Source organism: Callithrix jacchus, chromosome 16, assembly GCF_049354715.1.
Source record: "Callithrix jacchus isolate 240 chromosome 16, calJac240_pri, whole genome shotgun sequence".
In the NCBI taxonomy this organism is placed as follows: domain Eukaryota; kingdom Metazoa; phylum Chordata; class Mammalia; order Primates; family Cebidae; genus Callithrix; species Callithrix jacchus.
In genome coordinates, this window is record NC_133517.1 from 14,844,700 (window position 1) to 14,868,142 (window position 23,443).

Below are 23,443 nucleotides of genomic sequence, written 5' to 3' on the forward strand. Positions count from 1 at the left end.
CTTACAGAATTAATATAACTGAATTTCCATGTAAAAAACTAGATTTGAATTTCCAGCTACAGCTCCTTGTTATGACATGAGAGAAGTGAATTATATGTGAATTTGTTTATTTAAAAAAGAAAACACACATGAGAGACGTGGAAGAAAATAAGCACTGAAACTGAAGAGAAGGTATATTGCTGCTGTTTTCTTTCTGTTAAATTTTTAAAACTCAGGCAGCTTCTTGGAAGGCTGAGGCAGGAGGATTACTTGAACCCAGGAGCCAGAGGTTGCAGCGGGCCAAGACTGCACCATTTGCACTCCAGCCTGGGTGACAAAGCAAGACTTTGTATCAAAAATAAACAAAAAATGAAACTCTGGGTCTTTCATAGGAATTGAGGCCACTGTTCTATTATACTATCATAGAGTTTTATTGAAATTACTGAATGGGATGGAGAGTATACGCTAAAATTAAAAGACGTTATTAAAAAGACTTCTTGGGGCCATGATGAGGTGGGTGTTACTTGGGCAAATGTCCTCCCTCCTCATCAGTCACTCAATATCTAATTCAGGGTCACAGAGCCAGTGGGCACTGTGCTGTGACAGAACAGGCTTCCGCTGAAGAAATAAGCCTAACTGCTCTGGCCTCTTTTTTGTTGTTGTTGTATTGTTTGCTTTCATTTTCCAATGCAAATGAACAATGCTAAATATTCACCCGAGGCTAAATAAAATTTCAGTGAATATCACATACCATTATGGGCCCCAACCGCATCACTCCCTTTCTGCTTGTAGCCAAATATTAGATCAATCCACTCGTGGAGGTGTTCAGACACATAACTGCTTTCCAACGCGTCTTTGCTCTTCTGGAGAAAATCCTCGGGACCTATTAGATTAGACTCAATCAAAAACTCATGGAGTCTTCATTTTTTTCCTCCCATTTCTTTTGACTATCCACAAGTAGATAAAGCTTCTAGAACTGGCAAGAGGGTCATATTTCTTAATAAGACTTATTTTCTATCATATGAAATGTAAGTATTTTGGGGGGAAAAGTGGCAAGAATAATTTTCACATGAAGGTCTCTCAAATACATATGGATGTTTTTACATCACAGACTCATAGACTACTTCTGATATGGAATAGGACTCATATTGCCTCATTTAGATAGAGAATTATATTGTGATTTTTTAAAATCTAAGCAATAAAATAATTGTTGATACTGAAATTGCACTACTTAGTAATGAGTGTCTATAATACAACACCTCCAGGGGGGACTCACTTGAGGCCCAAGGGGGAAGTTCCACATCGTCAACCATCTGTCCTCCTTGTCTCTTTCCCAAATCCAACTTCAGACTATTGACTAGAAAGCTCACATCATCACCATAGAATTCTGGAATTAACTGAAAGTTTCAGAGAAAAAAAAAAAGAACAACAAACATGTTTTAAAGCAGTTAGAAACGCAAGTCCAGCTAATCATTAGCTTTATTAACTGCTTACCTCTTTAAAATCCGTTGCGCCATCCAGACAGTTTTTCCAAGTCTCTGCAATACTACATATGAAAGAAAAATTCACCATCTTTTCAGCTATGGAAATAGCAATAGCAGTATTTCCTTTGCACTTGGGGGTTGTTCTACACTGTCTGTCATTCACTCATAGTTCTCATCATCCCTCTGAGTGTGCCACTTTAACAGAAAGGAACACTGGGACCCAGAGAGTTTCTGTAACTTCTCTAGGGTCACACGGTGGGAGTGAGCATGGAGTCCATGTCCAGCCCATTAGCCACGCTATAGCCACTGCCTCATCCAAGGGCCAAATGGAGGCGGGTGCCTACACACTGAAAGATTAGCACAACTATCTGAATGGCTCATTGTAAAAGGAATTATTATTAGATACGTGTAGGATTCAAAAGAGATGGGAAGGACAGACCAAAAAATTAACAACAATTATTATCTCAGTGTGGTGGGATACCAAGTAAACTTATTTCCTTCTTTGTATTTCTGATTTTTTTGGTAAGAGAATATTACTTTTATAATTAAAAAAAAATAAAGTCATTTAAATACACCCAGGGAGCTGCATTTAATTCACAGCAAATTTATTAAGAATAATAAAGTGTCGGAAACAATCTAAACGCCCAACAATAGAGAAAAGAAGTTGAAATAAATTATGGTGTATGTTAGAATGTGATAAAAATAATTTAAAAAAAAAAATCACTGTTTTGAAGAATACCTAACAATATGGGAAAAACTTTAATATTTAATACTAGGCTATAAAAGGCAGGACAAAAAGCTGTACTTAAAATATGTTCTCATATTTACACACACATACATGTCTAGAAACAGCCCAAGAGGAATAGATAATAACAATTAGTGATTTTTTTACATTTCTTTAAATTTTTCATTATATCTAGTGCTTTGAAACAGTATGTTGTACATATACAATCAGAAAGTGTTAAAAACGATAAGCAGGCTGGGCATGGTGGCTCACACCTGTAATCTCAGCCCTTTGGGAGGCCGAGGCGGTGGATCACCTGAGGTCAGGAGTCCAAGACCAGCCTGGTCAACATGGTGAAACCCTGTCTTAAGTTATAAAAAACAAAAAACAAAAAAAAACGATAAGCAACATTTGTATCAAACCTGTTGAACATTCTATCTGCATTATCAAATCTTCCATTCTGCAGGCACAGCATATACTCTGGTGCTAGAGGGAAAAAAAGTCAGAGGTAAGTCAGATCACAGAATCATTGAAGAATATTGTGAAATAAACTTTAATTGGGGGTAATGATAAAGAATCTTACCAATCCTCACAAGATAAAAAAGCACATAACCCGGGGAAGAATAGTGACTCCCATACATGAACTTTGGTTCATGCATTTCCTGGTAGCGTGTCTAGAATACAGAAAAAACAAAAATAGTGCTAAGTGTTCGTTATGAAATAATAACTGACAAGCGGTAAAAGCCTAAAAGAAATCATAATGTGGATACACCATATTCCTTACTTTCTCTCTTAGATAAGAAAAGGAGAAGATAAAAGAGAATGAAAATCTGTGACTAAATAGCATTCCTGAGACAAGTATTTTGGTTTCCTTGGCTTAATGGTAACAAAATTTGGCCTTAGATTAAATAGAACTGATTTTATGCATCTCTTATGCAATTTACCAAAGAACGCCTTCGTGAAAATAATTCAGTGAACCTGTAAACAGGTCGCCCTCCTCCTTCCAAAACTAGACAAGGAATGTAAATGGTGAGCAGCTAAATTCATGGTCAGGAGAAAAGCAAGAAAAAAACTCTATGTAGAGTCACTGAGTCACTCCCGGTGTAATTCTCGTAGGCCTTGGAGAAACGAGTTTCCTTCCGTAAAAACACAGGCTGTGACTCCTGGTGTTGCTTAGAAACCAAGAATCTGTAAGTCCACATACCAGCAGTCTCTCCAGCCGTTCCTTATTTAGGGCCCCCACTGGCTTACTAAGATCCCGGAAGGTTCCTGGATTTGAGAAATCTATAAACACAAATCAATAAATAATTTCAGCTTATACTTAGTACCATTGTCCTCCTGAATTAATTCAAATATACACATTTACGTCACAAAATAGTTTTTTAAAAATTGAGACAGATCCATGAGAGTTACATTTTTTTTACTTATGTACATAGATGTTAAGGCTAGAACTTTCTGAGTTTTAAGTTAGCCATAACCACTTAAGAACAGGATCTCTAATTTGAGAATTCCTGAACGTTAATTTTTTTTTAAAGTTTCTGATTAAAAAAAAATATATTCCAATTAAAAAAAATAAAAAACAAATTTTAAAAGCTATTATTCTTCTACCAAGATTTACTTTCTACGCTTGAATTCTAGTGAATATTATTATTCTGCAATATTAGCCTAAATATTTAGGCCCCTAAATATTTTCAGAGAAATAAATTCTCATATTTCTAGAAAATCTATTATCCCTTTCAAGTACAAAGGTTCAAGGTAACATGTCAAAAGGAACTACCTATTCACAATATATAACTTTTAAATATTACAAAATAAAGTTACAATACAATTTTTCTTAAAATAATCTGAGGGAGCAAGAGAAGAGGCGATATGCCACGAAGGTAAAATGGTTATAGCTCCATAACATCATTATGAACGATTTTTATTTCCGTCTTTGATTATTTCAGGACTTTCCAAGTGTTCTATAATGAACAATCAGTTTTTTATTTTTCATTTTTGTTTTAGTTTTGTTTAGAGACTGCGTTTCTCCACGTTGGCCAGGCTGGTCTCGAACTCCTGACCTCAGGTCATTCACCCCCTTGGCCTCTCAAAGTGCTGGGACTACAGGCGTGAGCCACCGCGCCCGGCAAACAATCAGTTTTTAATGTGATTTTTTAAAAAATAATATAATAAGGTGAATGATAATTTTCAAAGTGAGAAGCAAATATTTCAAAACATGGTACTTATAGATAATAATGATAACCCTGAATTAAAATTATGCCCATTTTTTTCCATGTGTGTCCTTCAAGAAGTATGGTGGAAAAAACACACATAAAACACTTATGACACTTACATAGCATCTTGGAATGGAAATTGGCAATCCTTAGCAATACAACTGAAAAGAGTTGTCATTTGTTCACGTATCACATCATGATTATAAAATAGAATTTATTATCTCCTTTAAAAACAATACAGATGACCACTTCCCACTCAGCTTGGTCAGAATTCCACAGGTGGCAGTTACCTAGTTCTGAGCTGGAATAATCATGTATTATCCACGGAAACACTGGGTACTGGGAGAGGTCGTTGCAGCTGCGGTCGGCCAGGTTGTTGAGGTGAAGGAGGTACTGGTAGTTGGAAAGGTGTCCGCGCTGCCACTGCAGCATGTAGCTCTCAGCAGTGTGCTCCGCCACGTGGTGCTCTGGGGGAAGAGGACCCACGAGGTCTGCCACTCACCTTCGAAAACTTAGTATGCAAAAGCTAGGGGCTTAATGTGTAGACCTTTCCTGTGCATTCTGGAAAAATACATTGGAAGAAAAAGAAGGCCGGGCGCGGTGGCTCACGCCTGTGATCCCAGCACTTTGGGAGGCCTAGGCGGGCAGATCACAAGGTCAAGAGATCGAGACCATCGTGACCAACACGGTGAAACCTCGTATCTATTAAAAGAAAGAAAGAAAAAAAAAAAAGGAGCTGGGCACAGTGGCTCACGCCTGTAATCCCAGCACTTTGGGAGGCCGAGAAAGGCAGATCACAAAGTCAAGAAATCAAAACCATCCTGGCCAATGGTGAAACTCCGTCTCAACCAAAAAATACAAAAATTAGCTGGACGTGGCTGTGCACGCCTGTAGTCCCAGCTACTTGGGAGGCTGAGGCAGGAGAATTGCTTGAACCCGGGAGGCGGAGGTTGCTGTGAACCGACATCACGCCACTGCACTCCAGCCTGGTGCCTGATGACAGAGTGAGACTCTGTCTCAAAAAACAAAAAAAAAAACAAAACAGAAAAAAAAAAAGAAGTGCCTGATGACAGAGCAAGACTCTGTCTCAACAAAAAAAAAGGACAAGAAAAGTAGGCTGCTGATTTTTTCATAAAGTAATTGTTCAGCCAAGCATGAATAGCTCCAAGATCAAGGAGGGGAAATTACTAAATACATTGAGCTATTACCCTACCCTCCACAATAGGATATAATCTAAACAAATATGAAAGTGTAGAGAAAGTATATAAATATTACACATTAATAAGTAACATCTACACAATAACAAAGAATCCTTCCAAATGTGCTGGGTCTCCATGGCCATCTATGAAAGCTCACTTCTCTTATGATTTATGAAATTAAATCAATCTTTTTGTTTTCTTTTGGGCATGGAAGAGATGTACTACTGCTAACTGGTCAATGACTACCTGTTATTTATGCAAGTGAGGACTAAGGAAGAGAAGAGAAATGGTTAAAGAAGCAAACAGGCATTGGGCAGGGACACCCATTCTCAAGCTGAAAGAATGAGGCCTGTCCCCCGAAACACCTCAGGAAGAATGAGATCTGAGATAATGCAGCAATGAGAACTTCCCTCTCAGAGTGTGGAATGAATTAACTGTCCTGCAAGTGGATTCTCCCTTTTGTTCAGAAAATTCTGCTTTCAACCTCTTCCTGATGCATTCGGCATCTTAACTCTTAATATTTCTTCTCATTTATTTTTACCAAGTTTCTTCTCTAATCGATAACTAGGAAAGGACTTCAAAAATCAAAACACACTTTCCACTCATTTTCTATTTTTGAAACTCCTCAGAAAAAGTATGAACCATCTTAGGAATAAACTCAGTGACAACTGACAGCTTCTTAGAAGATGGATATTTTAGAACCTGGCAAAGTTTTTGGCTTGAGATTTTAGGACTCACTATGAAAGTTGAGCTTTTTATTGTAATCTTATTACAGTTAAAAAAAAAAAAACAAAAAATTAGATCAGGAGACAGGAAATTAAAGTAAACGTATTAAAGCTATACTTATACATAGTTATCTTGAATAGTTTAATGTATGAAGAAAATACTAGCTATATATAAACCTACTTTAAAATAAAATATATTCCCTATTGAAAGCCAACTATTCCTCCTTGAAGAAAAATTTCATTTGTAAGGGAAGATGTACTTTACTATATTTCGTAAATGTTTTCGTGTTACACCAAAATAACAAACACAATTAAGATGGTATTAATGAAATCCCAAAATCCATGTTTTTTTCTGAGACAGGGTCTCACTCTGTCACCCAGGCTGAATTGCAGTGGTGTCACCACGGCTCACTTCAGCCTTGACCTCCCAGGCTTGACTAATCCTCCCACTTCAGCCTTTTGAGTAGCTGGAACTACAGGCACATGTCACCAGGCCTAGCTAATTTTTAAAGTCTTGAGGTCAAGCCATGTTGCCCATGCTGGTCTCGAACTCCTGGGTTCAAGAGGTTCTCCTGCCTTGGCCTTCCAAAGTGCTGGGATTACAATCATGAGCCATGATGCCTGGCCGGAAATCCATTTTTAAAGATAATTCCATTCTAGTTAATTAGCAACTTTGTAAATTAGAATAATTTAATTTAGCCTTGCAACTTACTAAAAAAAACTTTGGGCTTGAAAATAAAAATACAAGTATTTTTTCTCGTAATGGTGAGAAAATTCACTTTTTCCATGAAGAACTGAGGAAATATTATTAATTAAAAGCAAATTTCACTCCAAAGTCAGTATACTGAGCATAGAAGGTTTACATGTTCCTTTTGCAGTCTTTCAGCTTTGTGGTTATGACCACAATCAACGATCACAAACGTGTGAATAACTCACTTCCTCACAGTGCAAAACGGAGTCTTGGCTTTCATAAACTAATATAAGACCTGACTGAACATAAAAATATTTGGGTGGATTCTTCAAAATCCATTCAATGTGGAGGACGTTAAAACATAAGAGCATTTAAATATATTTATGTAGAGTTTTTAAAAGATACATTCAGAATGAACTGTTACCAAAATGAATTTATATTTCCCAGAGTTTTAAAAATATTGTTTTGGCAATTACAGTTACTAATGAGAAGAAATTAGAACCCCAAAGAGGCAATTCTAGAAATGATATTTTTCTTATTTCCTATCCCAGATCCTTAGGAGTCTACCTTCATGTGAACAGAAATCCCGTCTCTATTAAAAATACAAATAAAATTAGTGGGGCATGATGGTGTATAGTCCCAGCAACTCGGGAGGCTGACGTATGAGAACCACGTGAACCTGGGAGGCAGAGATTGCAGTGAGCTGAAATTGTGTCACTGCACTCAAGCCTGGGCGACAAAGTAAGACTCAGTCTCAAAAAAAAAAAAAAAGAAAGAAAGAAAAGAAAAGAAAACCATGAAGGGTGAGCACCACACCTAGATACGTGGCAATATAAAAATAGAGATCATCTCTATCTTGAGGTTCATAGAACTTTAGGTAGATGTCGGAACACAGATCATCTTCTGTGCAAAACACTTCCAAGCCCTGTAAATTCAGAAAGAAAAGAATAAAATAAATAGCATTGTATTCATCTTACAATCCCAATACAAGTATATAATTACAAAAGCTTTCAGTTAAACATTTGCGTTTTTAATTTTTATATCTCATATTCCTATTTCCAATCTATAAATTTAACTCAGTGATATATATACATATATATGTTGTGTTTAGAAATGTTCTGAGAACAACATAGTATCTCAGCTAAACTTAGTAAACCACCTTGGGTGTTGAATATTTTCATTAATAAAAGCTTTTGTGAACTTACTATGTTGAAATTAAAAATTAGCTGATCCATGTCTTCTCTTCTTCAATATAAATGTTTAGCTTTCTTTTATAAGTTAAATTATATATATTTTTGAGGCCAGGTCCTGCTCTGTCACCCAGGCTGGAGTGCAACGGGGTGCCACAGCTTTAATAGTACCTGTTTCCCTGATCTGCCTCGAACTCAGGCTCAGCTGATCCTCCCCCTTCAGCCCCTCAAGTAGCTGACACTTCAGGTGCACCATGCCCAGCTAATAAATTATAATTTCACAGACCTAACAATCTGATAATTGAATTAGCCATTCAATTAATACATTATAATTATCTTACAAAAACCTATGAGATTTGTGACGATAGTGTTGGTAAGACTGAGCTAGCAAAGGAACAGACAAAGCCAGGATGAAAGCCCAGAGCTGCCCTTGGTTCAAATACAGCTTCCACCGTGTACTACCTGGAAGCTAAGGAAGTTAGCCCCTGGAGGCTCAATTTCTTTATCTGTAAAATGCAATACTATCTACTTTCACAAGGATTATGAGGACAGATAAATGAAACATTATATACATTATATATATATATGCTTGGCACACAGAAAGCACTTAATCAGTGTTATTTTATTCTCTTTTTCTGACTGCAGCTCTATACTCAAAGGAGATTTTTAATAGTATCTGTTTCCCTGGTCTGCTATTAGTGCTGGAAATGGAGGAATGGCCTTTTAAGTAAAACAGGCAGCAAAACAGTTGAATTTCACAAATTAAAAGCACAAAAATGAGTTAAAACTCCACAATGCTTTTGTAATGTCACCAAGTTCTGGTTAATCTCCAACAAAGAAAAAATGAATTTCTACTGGTGTCAAATTAACAAACCTTGGAATCACACCTTCTGTAGGGATTAGTTACCAAAGTAAGGCGTGTCATAAATACCTCAGTACAGACATACACGCATTCAGGGAATGCCGGAAAGACCTGCCTCCATGACTTAAACAGTTATTTTGTCTATTTCTCTCTCTCAGCAAGCCTAAAGGTTGAATTAATGTAAGTTAGCTGTGAATATACTAGTTCCACTAAAGAATTAATTTTACAGTATCTTGCGAGTTTAGCTGCTGGAGGCAAGTACGATACAGGGTTGGTTTTGCACAGATCATTCTAGCCTGAGCCTGAGAAAGCAGGAGTGAGAAACTCAAGGGCACTCTAGTCCTCTTGCTCTTGGAACCAAAAATATTTCAATATAGCACCTCTTCTCTATATGAAAGAGTTATTCCTTTATAAACTTCTAGCTTCTCCAAAAGAAAGAACAGCAAAGGCCAGCCGAAGTGGCTCATGCCTGTAATCCAAACACTTTGGGGTCCAAGGCGGGCGGATCACCTGAGGTCGGGAATTCAAGACCTGCCTGACCAACGTGGTAAAACCCTGTCTTTATTTAAATAAAAAAAGAAAGAAAGAACAGCAAAATCAGAGTCTATTTGCTTACAATACAATGTACTTGCACTTTCAGACATCCCATAGGTATGTATTGTCAATAAACCGCTGGCTACACTGAAGGTGTGACAATCCTCCCCCAGCACGGCCTCCCAGGGACTCACCAGAGGCATCAGGCCGTGCCTCCTTTTGTAGATACGGCGGACGTCTTGGAGTGTTATCTGGACCACAGGTTTCTTTAAAAGTAGAAAGACAATCTCAAACATTGTTGTTCTGACACAATTAAAAGTTGTTCTTTTGTATCAGAAAGGGGGAGAAAAATCACCAAATCTTACCTTCCTAATGAACCAAAGGAAATCTTGGGACAAGGTGATGTCTGGTTTCCCATTCTGCTCTGCCATCTTTCACTAGCTCTGTGACTGTGGGCAAGTCTCCCTCCACCCATGTGGCACCCCCCCAAATGATAATGCAACCATCTATCTTTTAGGTATCTTTCAGGTTACTTGGGTGGGGTGATATCTTTCAGGTTAGATTGTGGGGTGAAAGAACTGGCATAAATAACTTCTCAGAAATCTTGCTATCTTTTTCTAGACAAATAGTTTGCTTACTACTGACACACATCTCTTTTTAAAAATCCTTTTATCTCATTAAAAGTTAACAGTGTATTAAGGCTCACAAATGACTTAAGTATAAAGCAAGGCCTCTAAACTATTTCTTTGCTAATGAAGAAGAAAATTGTCTTGCTTTTCTCTAATAAAACACCAGTAAGAGAGAAAGGAGGTTTAGGGCCGGGCCCGATGGCTCACGCCTGTAATCCCAGTACTTTGGGAGGCCGAGGCGGGTGGGTCACGAGGTCACGAGATCAAGACCATCCTGGTCAACATGGTGAAACCCTGTCTCTACTAAAAATACAAAAAAATTAGCTGGGCATGGTGGCGCGTGCCTGTTATCCTGGCTACCCAGGAGGCTGAGGCAGGAGAATTGCCTGAACCCAGGAGGCGGAGGTTGTGGTGAGCCGAGATCACGCCATTGCACTCCAGCCTGGGTAACAAGAGCGAAACGCCGTCTCAAAAAAAAAAAAAAAAAAAAAAAAAAAAAAAAAAAAGAAAGGTTTAAAAAGGCACTGAGATTGGCTAACAACTATGCGTCCGTGGTCCTCCTCCCAAGTGGGAGGGATGATGGGTGTGCAGAGGTCAGCCTCTCCCTCTCCAACAGTGAAACTGCCCTGGAGGCCAGGAGTTAGGTCTTGGAAACTACTGGTCAAGGATCCTGGCCAGTATTGGGAAGAGGTAAAGGCTCATACCATGGATCGCGAAGCTAGGATACACAGACATTTTTTTCTCAAAATTTCGGACCCAAGCACTGCTAGCAGCCAAGGCAATGTATTACACTCCCCGAGAATGCTGCTCCAGCCGCATGCAGTGAATACAGAACTAAGAAAGTGAGCCCCACCACCACCTAGTGGATAGAATCGCTATAGCATAATCTTTCACTCAGAGTTTGAGATGTTTTAGTGCCCTGTAATGATCAACCTGCAGAATTTCCAAGGTGGAACTTTCTCCGGCGGAAAACACTCCTAATTCTGGGGCCCTGCCAAATGGCCCCACAGCACTACTAGGGTGTGTTAGGATTTCTGTTCTTTTAATGGATCATGCTAAAAAGTGGCCCGATCTAGATAAACAACAAATCTTTTACATGTTTTAGCATGGAAATCTAAGTTTATCTTTACTTTCTAGTCTTGTAAGTCTAGTGTCACTGTGAAAGAGAAGATTGTTTCCAAAATTCTAGCAAGAGCCCGTGACTGCCAGACAGCAGGATCTCCACATGCACATCTGTATTGGCTAGGAGAACCTGCTCATGGTGTTCCTTCAGGAAAAATTCAGATCTACTGAGGCTGTTCATCATTAGGTAGAAGCAAGAAATACCAACATCTATGTACATATAAAAAATATGTTTAAAAATCCATTTCTTATTAACCATAGTACACTTCACTGGTCTCTCACAAGTGCCACCTAGAAGAAAGGTCTAAATCTCTGACAACTGCTAAAATCAAGAGAAACAGGGTTTCTTTTCACCACACTGAGAGCAAGTGCCCCCAACATGACTGAAAACAGATCAGAAGAACTCAAACTGCGGAGACTTCACATCGAGATTACATACAGTGTTTGGAAAATACACAGCTGCTCCTGGTGAAGAAAGTGAGTGGGGACATGATTTTTGATCCTCATCAAAAAGTGAGGACCCTGGCATTGTGAGAACATGGTCTGGAAGCAGCTTAAACATGGGCAGCTCCCCACCTGATCCTGTGGTCTACGCACCGGGTAGCCATTGAGAGGCTGAAAGTACAGGTTTGTGTCCGTGATGCACACGTGTCCAGGATTTGTGACCAGAGGTGTCACCATTTCTGCTTTGCATTCCATGTGCAGCCTTTCACAGATGTTTTGGAACCTGAAAATATGTTTTTCAGCAAAAGTAAGAAAAATCAGAAATTGATCTACTTCCTGGGTTTATCTAAGAAAGCTACAGTGTGACTTTGTATGACATTTGTCTAAACACTATATTTAATACGAGAAAAATGGTAATATAAATTGATTGCTTAAATCAAACTCACTCTTTAAAAATGGCATGATAAAAACTCGGTTTTTAAAGAAAGAGGTGAGCTTATGTACCACAGAAGCCATGACAGACAAGTAAATAACACCAAATAATCCTTTAGCTAAACTCATTCATCCCCAATAAACAGGCCTTGAAACTACTCTTAAACTTATTTCCTAGTCTATTTCCTATTTTTCTGTCACTTAGACCTATTTCTATTGTCCTATAAACCACTCTGACACAGGTGGCATTTATTTCACACTACACTACATAATTATAAATTACTTGAATTATAATACATTAGAGTAATTGCATATTCCTTGGAATATTCTTGAGTATATCATTTTATGGATTTGCCACAGAACACCAGTGAAAAATGATCTCTCCACTACCCACTCCTAAAATATTCAATCAACAAAGTCCCTTCTCATTCTGCTTTACTGATTTTGAAAAAAAATAAAGGGAAAACAACCAAATCAGCAACATTTTAAGGCAATGACTGAAATATCTGGGTTAAAAATAAATCTCTTTATAAATGACAGGACAAAAAGATAACAGGGGAAGACCTTCACTCAAGTTAGGGTGGGAAAGCTATAAGAGACTGTTGAAGCTTTTACGCTAACAACCATGGCCAGGCACGGTGGCTCATGCCTATAATCCCAGCACTATGGGAGGCCAAGGTGGGTGGATCATGAGGTCAGGAGATCGAGACCATCCTGGTCAACATAGTGAAACCCCATCTATACTAAAAATACAAAAAATTAGCTGGGCATGGTGGCGTGCGCCTGTAGCCCCAGCTATTCCAGAAGCTGAGGCAGGAGAATTGCCTGAACCCAGGAGGCAGAGGTTGTGGTGAGCTGAGATCGTGCCATTGTACTCCAGCCTGGGCAACAAGAGCGAAACTCCATCTCAAAAAAAAAAACAACAACCAAAAGGAGCTGGATACACTGAACAATCTTCATTGATTTTTTTTTTCTTTTTGACACAGAGTCTCGCTCTGTCACTTAGGCTGGAGTACAGTGGTGTGATCTCAGCTCACTGCAAACTCTGTCTCCCAGGTTCATGCGATTCTTCTGCCTTAGCCTCCCAAGTAGCTGAGACCACAGGCACGCACACCATGCCCGGCTACTTTTTGTATTTTTAGTAGAGATGGGGTTTTACCATTTTGGTCAGGCTGGTCTCGAACTCCTGACCTTGTGATCTGCCTGCCTCGGCCTCCCAAAGTGCTGGGATTACAGGCGTGAGCCACCATGCCCGGCCCAATCATCATTCTTTTCTTAACTCTCTGGAATGTTGAGGATGCAAAGAAACCTAAATGAACATGATTGCAAAAAGGAAAGGAGAGACCAACAGGTAAGTAGCCGGAGGAAACGACAGCGACGACAGAAGTGAGCAAGGGCTGCAGAATGAAGAGAGATCTTCAGGGAAATGGAAAACCAGAGTTGAGACTGGAGAGTGAAGAAAGCTTTCCCAGAGATCCAAAAATGCTGTTGACTGGGGTGCAAAGCAAGAAAAACCTCCCGCAGTTCAGAAACCTGATGGCTCAGCTGTGAAGCACAAAGATATCCCTAGAATCCTTCAAGCGCTCAGATCCCAAGTTCTGTGGAAAAGAAAGTCTTGATCACTCCCTCAGTAGAGTTGCAGGCAGTGTTGGCTTGAATTTAACCACAGCTGCAACAAAGTCTTAATGCAGCTCAGTTACAGATTTGATTGACAGAGTCTCCCTGTGGGCATGACCACTTCTGGAGGTAAATATTATTTAGTTTGGTCTCAAATTTCCTTTTTAACAAATTGTTCAAGAAAATATTCCAATACAGTAAAATTATAATACATAACAAAGAAGCAAGAAAATATGACACATGCTCAAGAGAGAAAAGAAAGACTCAATAGAAGATGTCCCAGACATTGGATCAATCAGAGGAAGAGTTTAAGATAACTACAGTAACTACTATAAAGGATCAAGAACAGTCCAGGCATGTTGGTTCACACCTCTAATCCCAGCACTTTGAGAGGCCAAGGCAAGAGGATCACTTAAGCCCAAGAGTTTGATACCAGCTGGGTAACACACTGAGATACCATCTCTACAAAAAATAAAAAATTAGCCAGACATGGTGGCATGTCCCTGTGGTCCCAGCTACTCAGGAGGCTGAGGATCACTTGAGACGGGGCGGTGAGGCTGCAGTCAGCCATGATTATGCCACTACACTCCAGCCTGGTTGACAGAGTGAGACAGTGTCCAGAGCAATGGAGAAGAGAATAGCTGGACAGAGCAATGGAGAAGAGAATAGCTGAGAACTGATGGGGAAAAAAAGAGAGAGAAAAGGGTCAACAAGGATGAAAGACGGACAACACATGTGGAAGGACAGAGAGTTTCAGCAGAGAAACAAAGTATAAAAAAGAAGCAAATGGAAACATAGAAATAAAAATGTTGATCTCATAAAGAATTAATTAAACAATCTTCACAGACTAGACGCAGTGAAGGAAAGGTCCAGTAAGGCTGAAAACAGGTCAATAAAAAGTCTCCCAACTAAAACAAACCCAAAGGAGAAAAAAGAATAAAAAAAAAAAAAAAATACAGGAGAGTGTATCTGAGATCTGAAAGAACATATTAAACATCCTAACGTAAGTATAACTGACTACAGAAGAAAAGACAGAAAATAGGACAGAGCAATGGAGAATGGCTGAGAACTGATAAAAAGCATCAGTTCATAGATGCATGTTACTCTGAAATTCAGTGTGACATAATAAAAAAATATCATTTGGTCTCTGCTCCCAGAGAATGGAACAGAGCTCCTGAAACTTGTGTAATTTCCTGAGCAACAGAGGTGTTAGGTGCATCATTTGTTCTAATATTTGGTCTTTGGTCCTGATTCCTGACATAGACCTCCTAATCCCTTGGAATTTCCTGAGTTATAGAAGCATCTTTTGCTCTAATGAGGCAACTGTTTGTGGGATCCTGGATGGTTGCTGGTCACCAGAAGGATCAAGCCCTGATTAGAGGCTTAGAGATTTCAGCCACACTCCCCTTTCTCAGGGTAAGGGAGAGAGGCTGGAGACTGAGTTAATATTTGACTATGCCTATGTGAGGAATTCTCCATAAATACCTCAGCTATGAGGCTGGATGAGCTTCTGGGTTGCTGAGACATCTATGTGCCAGGAGGGTCCCCCCTCCACAGGGACAGCAGCTCCTGTGCTCAGGACCCTTCCTTCCAGATCTCACCCTATGCATCTCCTCATCTGGCTGTTCATCTGTACCCTTTATCATGTCCTTAATTAGCATAATAAACTAGTAAACATAAGTAAATATTCTGAGTTCTGTGAGCCATTCTAGTATCAAACCCAAGGAATGTGTTGTGGGAATCTGATTTATAGCTAGTTGGTCAGAGCACCTGTGCTCACAACTTGGATTTGTGATTGGCATCAAAGGTTACAGGGAGGGTGCCTTGTGGGACTGAGCTCTTAACCTATGGGGTCTGTGCTAACTCCAGGCAGACAATGTCTGAACTGAATTGTCGAATACCCAGCTGGTATCCGAGAACTGTTTTGTACAGGAAAAAGCCACACAGCTGATCACTGAAGTGTTCTGTGCTGACAGCATAGCAGGAATTTCCCCATCATACACTCTGAAATCCTCAAGCAAAATAAACACAAGAAAACCACATCTCATATAGGTAACAACAATGCAAATCATGGGGCTCTTCACCAGAAATAACAGAATGACAATCTTTAAAAGTGGTGAGAAACCTGCCAATCTAAAATTCTATATCCAAAAATGTCCTTCAAAACTGAAGGTAAAATAAGTATCTTCTTAGACAAAGTTGAGAGAGTTCATCTTTAATGGATCAGCATTGGAATGCCACAGAAAGTGTTTCAGACTGAGGAGAAATGATAGCAGGTGAAACACCAGATTTGCAGAAAGGAAAGAAGACTAGAAATTATAAACATTTAAATATCTAAGTGTTAAAAATATTTTTAATATTTTTAACTTCTATGCGAACACATAGTATGTATCTAAATTATTTTAAAACTTATTGATTTTTAGGCCAGGTGCGGTGGCTCATGCCTGTAATCCCAGCACTTTGGGAGGCTGAGGCAGGCGGATCACCTGAGGTCGGGAGTTCAAGAGCAGCCTGACCAAGATGGTGAAACCTTGTCTCTAAAAAAAAAAAAAAAAAAAAAAAGTATTGATTTTTTTTTTTTTTTTTTTTTTTTTTTGAGACGGAGTTTAGCTCTTGTTACCCAGGCTGGAGTGCAATGGCGCGATCTCGGCTCACAGCAACCTCCGCCTCCTGGGTTCAGGCAATTCTCCTGCCTCAGCCTCCCAAGTAGCTGGGATTACAGGCACGCGCCACCATGTCCAGCTAATTTTTTGTATTTTTAGTAGAGACGGGGTTTCATCATGTTGACCAGGATGGTCGCGATCTGTTGACCTCGTGATCCACCCGCCTCGGCCTCCCAAAGTGCTGCGATTACAGGCTTGAGTCAACGCACCCGGCCAAAAGTATTGATTTTTAAAGCACAAATAAGAATACCGTATTGTGGGTTTACGGTACATGCATAAATTAGCTACAAGATAAGATCAAAACTAGCAGGAGAGGCTAAATGGAAATACATTGGAGTAAGGTTCTTATATGTTGTAAAGTAGCATAAAATAATATTATCTGAAGGTACACTCTGGCACGAGGTGCTTATTGTAATCTCTAGAGTGGCTACTAAAAATAACAATACCACAAAGTGGTAAAGCTAAAAAGTCAATCGAGTAGATACAATGGAGTATTGAAAAATACTAGATTTACCCAAAAGACAGGAGAAAAGGAGGTACAGAGGAACATCAAAAAAAAAAAAAAAAAAAAACGAGACACTAAGAAATAAACACAGAAACAATGTGTGCCACGGAATGATGTCTTGGTCAATGACACTTCCTATACTAGTGGTCTCAGAAAATTGTACTACCATATTTTTGTTTGTTTAGAAAAGCAACATGACATAATACCATATTTTTACTCTACCTTTTCTATGTCTACATATGTTTAGATACATAAATACTTACTATTATGTTACAACAGCCTATAGCATTTAGTACAAATTGAGTATCCTTTATTCAAAACACTTGGGAGCAGAGCGTTTTGAATCTTGGATTTCTGAACGTCTGCGTCATACCGTTGTGCGTCCCTAATCACAAACTCTGGAATGTGCAATGCTCCAATGAGCAGTTCCTTTGACTATCACGTTGGCGCTCAAAAAGGTCTGAAGTTTGGAGCATTTTGGATTTTAACTGTTTGGATTAGGTATACTCAAGTGGTACAGCAAATTGTTGTGCAGGTTTATAGCCTAGGAGCAATAGGCTATACTGTATGGTCTAAGTGTGTGCTCAGCTGGACCATTCTGTTTGTATAAGTGCGCCCTACGATGTTCTCACAGTGACCAAACTGTCTATCAATACATTTCTCACAACACATCCCTGTCATTGAGTGGTGCATGACTATCCTTAGATACTAGGCTTAAAAAACATCCCTACTGAAAAGCAGAGACTGTCAGAATGCATAAAAAGTAAGACTCAATTATATATTTAAAGTACATGTTTTATTTTAAATGGAATAAAGACACAGGTTAGTGTTAAAAGGGCAGAAAAAGATATATCATGCAATCACAACACATAAGAAAACTGGTGTAGTTACTTTAAAGGAAGACAAAGTAGACTTCAAGAAAAAGAGTATTAGGGATAAAGAGGGACATTTCATAATGAAGAAAAGATCATTAAGAAAACATTATGCATCTTAATGTATATGAATCTAGTAACAGAGCTTTACAACACAAAATGCATAATTGAAAGGAATAAGAAAAGAAATAATTCCACAATCACCAGGGACAATTTTAACATCCTTCTCTCGGTACTGATAGCACAAGTCAACAAAAAAAATTAATGAAACATATTTGATCCAAATGACCATCAACCTACTGGACCCATATGGCATTTGTGAAATACTATTTTCAACAACTGCAGACCTCACATTCCTTTCAAGGGCATATGATATATTTACCAAGAGAGACCATATAACAAATTTGAACAAATATCAAAAGACTGAAATCACATAGAACATATGAGTTCTGTTCTGATCAGAATATTCTGTGATCAGATATTAAATTATAAATCAGTATCTATACAATATTTCCAAATATGTGGAAGTTAAACATATTTCTAAATTACCTATAGGGCCAAAGGAGAAATGATGATGAAAATTGCAAAATATTTTTATGTTAATTATAATGAAAACATATCAAAATCTGCAGAATGTTGTTAAGCAGTGCTTATAAAGAAAATTATAAGTTTAAGTGTTTCTATTACAAAGAAAGGCATAAAACTGGTAATCTAGGCTTTGTTCTTAAAAAGCTAGAAGAATAAGCTTAAACCCAAAGCAAGCTGAAGGAAGAAAATGATAAAAGCGGACATCAACTATAAGTAAAGTGCAAAAACAGAAAAATAACAACAAAGTCAAAATGTCGTCATTTGAAAGGTTAATAAAATTGAGAAGCCCTGGCAATACCGACTTTTTTTTAAAAGAGAGAAAACACAAATTATCTATATAAGGAATGAAGGAAGAGTCAATACTGCAGATGCTGCTGGCATTAAAAGGACATTAACAATTTTATACCAATAAGTCTGACAACTTAGATGAAATCAACAATTCATTTTAAATATACAGGTTTCAAAACAATAAAAAATAAAATCACAGACGAAACAGACAAATGGAATAGTCCTATGTCTAGTAAATAAATGGAATCCCAAAGGACACTTCAGACCTAGATGGCTTCATCGATAAATTCTATTAAAAATTTAAGAAAGAAATAACACCAGTCCTACACAAACTTTTTCTGAAAACAAGAGATAAAGAAAACCTCCATACTCATTTTATGAGGTCAGCACAACCCTGTACCACACCTGACAAATATATTACAAGAGAATTACGGAGCAATATCCCTCATTAATATAGATGCAAAAATACTAGCAAAGCAAATCCAGTAATATGTAAAAAGGGTAAGATATCATGAACTCAAATTAGATTTAGCCCAGAAATACAAGGTTGGTTTAACATTGAAAAACAATCAATCAATGTAATTCACAGTAACAGAATTAAAAAAGTATGATGTCATTGAATGCAGAAAACATATTTGACAAAATGCTACACCCCTCATTGAAGAAACTCTTGGTAAACTAGAAACAGAAAGAAACATTTTCATTATGTTATAGAGTATCTATGAAAAACCTAGACAGCTAGCATCATCTTTGAATGATGAAGCATTGAGCCCATTTCCTGTAAGATCAAGAATGAGGAAATAATGTTCATTTCCAGCACATCTATTAATAAAACTGTGCAATGAGGCAAGAAATAGAAAATAAAAGTCATAGGGATTTCTCTGAAACTGTCATTATTCACAGATTAAATGATTATGTACATGAAAACTCCATGGAATCTATCAAGATCCCTCTAAGACTAATGAGTGAATGTAGAAAAGTCATACTATGGTCAATTTAAGAAAGAAATTTCTATACAAGGTCGATTTAAGAAAGAAGTGTATTTCTATGTACCTGTGACAAATAGTTGGAAAATAAATTTTAAATAGTATCAAACAATCAAATATCTAGGCATATGTCCAACAAAAGATGGCAGCATCTATGTACTACACAGAACAGGGATTCTGAGTGGGGCGTAAAAGAGAAATCTGCACCATCTTTTGGTCTTTTCTTCTTAAATCTACAACCATTACAAAATAAAATATTTTAAGGAAGACTTTTGGGGTAGAAAAAAGGAAATTTTACATATGAAACTATAAAGTGATATTATGATTTTATATTTTAATACTTTTTTATATTTTGTTATGATTTTATTTATTTTATTATATGATATATTAAATGGTATTACGGAATTACTGCTAATGGAATATGATAGTGGTATCAGGGAATGAAGAACGATCCTTCTAACAAGAACCTGCTGAAATACTTATGGGGAAAGTGTCATGATGGTTCAGAAAAAAATATACACATCTACTACATATATATAATACATACATACACATTTATACATACAAATAATACACATACACACAGAGCAAACGTGTGAGCAGAAGCAGGCACTATCTAAAGAAAATTTGGCCCAGTGTTAACACCTGGTGAATCACAGGGGACCTGCCTTCATTGTATTAGTCTTTTCAACTTGTGATGGTTTAAAATTTTTCAAAATAAAAATATAAAAAAATAGTATTCCTTCTATTCTTTTAACAAAAAATTATCTCCTCAGAAATATGACAAAAGCTTATCTTAGCAGAATTTTACCGTTTTTTTCTTCTAGAGGAAGTACACAACACTGGAATATTTCATTTCATATTGCAAAAATCCTTTCCCCCAAATTCTTTAGCCTAAAATTTCAGCAAATGGAAACAATAAAACATTCATAGTGAACCGTTTTTTAAATGAATGTCCTGCTGAAGCCCAGAATTGGAGTCTAAATTGCTACTTAGAAAAATGACACATTCTAAGTAGGTCAGAATAAGCTAATTCTTCTTATTATTATTCTCTTTCCTTTCTAAAATGGAAACTATTCTTCCCTAAGCAATTCACTTACTTAATGTATCCTGCCAGTATAAGAATGGAAAATGCTATATACTGAAGCAGAGAAAGAATCAAACTAACATCAACACAAAAAACACATTACTGGCCAGATGGCTTTACTAGAAAGTTCTTTAACACATTAAAATGTAGAGGAAAGGTCAAGATGACTGATGCCCAAATCTCACAAAGGTAGCAATAAAATAGAATATTACAAACTACTCTCATTTATAAACATAAGCTTCTAGCAAAAGCCTAGCACATAATAATCCAAAAATAAATGAACCTATTCAACCAATACTTTCTGCTTTGTCCTAAGCATGAATGATTACAAATGCAAAAATCAAAAATAAAAATGCTGGTGAATAAAGACTGCAAATAATTCACAGATAAGATTTTGTAAATATAAAGAATCTAAATATACAGTTAATGGAACTGGTCATAGAGTTTAGTAGGGTTGCTGAAAACAAAATGAGTACACAAAAACCTATTGCAGTCTATATATTGACAATAAACAGAAAATGCAATTTTTAATAACATACCATTTATAATATCAGCACAAATACGAAGTACTGGGAATAAATCTAACATAAGATAGGAAATATCTTTATGAGGAAAATCATAAGGAATATATTAAAGGGGACCTAAATAAATAGAAGACTATAGATTCACTGCAATTACAATCTAAATCCCAGCACAGTTGCTTTTATGGAAACTGACAAGCTGACTCTCAATTCACTCTAAATTCACATGGCAGTGCCTAAGACCAAGAATACAAAAGACATAAGCGTAAAAGAAAAATTAGGTCTGGGGCCCTGTACTACCAGATATCAATAGTTACCATAAAGCTATAATAATTAACCTACTGGTATCAGAAATGAAGACACAGATGAATTACCCAAATCTACTTAATAAAGGCAATAAACAAGTAAGAGAATGGGATAATATAGAAATATCACTTTTGCACAAAATACATTGTATACTTAAGAAAAGCCAAGAAAGTCGATGAAAAAAACATTAGAACAGTAGGAGTGTACTCTCTGGGACCCTGCAGGGTGCCACAGAAAGTACTCATTGCAACCTGATGACTCAGGAAAGACCTTCTAGAAGAACTGAGAGCACAGCTGAAATCAGAAGAATAAGTAAGAGTTAGCCAGGTGCAGAGAAGGAGGATGAGTTTTCTAAGCAGAGAGAACAAAAGCAAAGGCTCAGAGCTAAGAGACAACGTGGCACAACAGAAACTACAGGTAATGCAAAAATTAGGGCACAGAATTGAAGATGCATCATCAACAACTAGTAGTAAATGAGAGCTAGAACCTAAGAGGCTTGGGGCCATGTTAAGGTGTTTGGCTTTACCCTGAAGGCACTTAGTGGGGGGGTTCTTGAAAACGTTTATTTATATTTTAATGGCCTTTTATTATATCACTTTCTCTTGGCAATATGAAACAATCCAAGGAATTTTAAAATTCATGGCTATAAAAGACTATGTTTCATGGTACAGTAAACTTTGATATTGTCAATGAAAGAGAGGCACTTAATTGTTATGAAAACTTTTTTTATTGCATTTTAGGTTTTGGGGTACATGTGCAGAACATGCAAGATAGTTGCATAGGTACACACGTGGCAGTGTGATTTGCTGTCTTCCTCCCCTTCACCCACATCTGGCATTTCTCCCCATGCTATCCCTCCCCAGCTCCCCCTACCCGCTGTCCCTCCCCTATTTCCCCCAATAGACCCCTTTTGCTTGTTACTGCTCTAGGAGCTGGTCAGTGGGCACATGATCATGTTTGTTTTAGGAAGATAACTTTGTGGACCATATGAAGAGGCTGAAGGAGGAGAAATAATTCCAGTTAGACAAAGGAGAGCTAATGGGGGTCTAGAAAAATGCAGTGGCAGTAAAATGGAGTGAAGCCATTAATTTCATTCACTGTAATATACCATACTCTGTGGATGCAAGAGACCAGACAAGTTCCTACCCTCAAGGAGTTAATTTTTTAATTATTATTTTTTAACTTATATTTTAGATTCAGGGGTACATATGCAGGTTTGTTATATAGATAAAATACATGCCTTGGGGGTTTGGTGTCAGATTATTTTGTCACCCAGGACATAAGTATGGTACCCGACAGGCAGTTTTTCAATCATCACCCTCCTCCCTCCCATCCTCCACCCGCTCAAGTAGGCTCAGTGTCTATTGTTCACTCCTTTGTGTACATTTGTACTCAATATTTAGCTCTTACTTGTAAGTGAGAACATGTGGTGTTAGTTTTCTGATCCTTATTAATTTGCTCCAACTCCATCCATGGCCTCCAGCTCTATCCATGTTGCTGCAAAGGGCATGATCTCTTTTTTTATGGCTGAAAAGTATTCCATAATGTATATGTACCACATTTTCTTTTATCCAGTCTACCACTGATGGGTATTTAGCAACCTAAATACCTAAAAACTCAATGTCTTTGCTATTAATATTTTGAATAGTGCTGTGATGAATCTATGTGTGCATGTCTATGGTAGAATGATTTATTTTCCTTTGGGTATATACCCAATAATGGGACTGCTGGGTCAAATGGTAGCTCGGTTTTAAGTTCTTTGAGAAATCACCAAACTGCTTT

The 23,443-nt window shown here is 37.7% G+C and overlaps 1 protein-coding gene across 2 annotated transcripts in view; it reads right to left on the reverse strand.

Annotated features, from left to right (window-relative positions):
- The window catches only part of NSMAF (neutral sphingomyelinase activation associated factor), an 82,019-nt gene that overhangs the window by 14,953 nt on the left and 43,623 nt on the right, over window positions 1–23,443 (reverse strand). For both annotated transcript variants that reach the window (XM_008982687.5, XM_078352505.1), the window contains 10 exons: window positions 11,950–12,079; window positions 9,796–9,867; window positions 7,832–7,940; window positions 4,691–4,867; window positions 3,392–3,471; window positions 2,771–2,861; window positions 2,610–2,673; window positions 1,474–1,525; window positions 1,256–1,376; window positions 731–862 (listed from right to left, as the gene is read on the reverse strand). In XM_008982687.5, coding sequence (XP_008980935.3) covers window positions 731–862; window positions 1,256–1,376; window positions 1,474–1,525; window positions 2,610–2,673; window positions 2,771–2,861; window positions 3,392–3,471; window positions 4,691–4,867; window positions 7,832–7,940; window positions 9,796–9,867; window positions 11,950–12,079 — 1,028 coding nt within the window. The remainder of the gene's footprint in view (window positions 1–730; window positions 863–1,255; window positions 1,377–1,473; window positions 1,526–2,609; window positions 2,674–2,770; window positions 2,862–3,391; window positions 3,472–4,690; window positions 4,868–7,831; window positions 7,941–9,795; window positions 9,868–11,949; window positions 12,080–23,443) is intronic.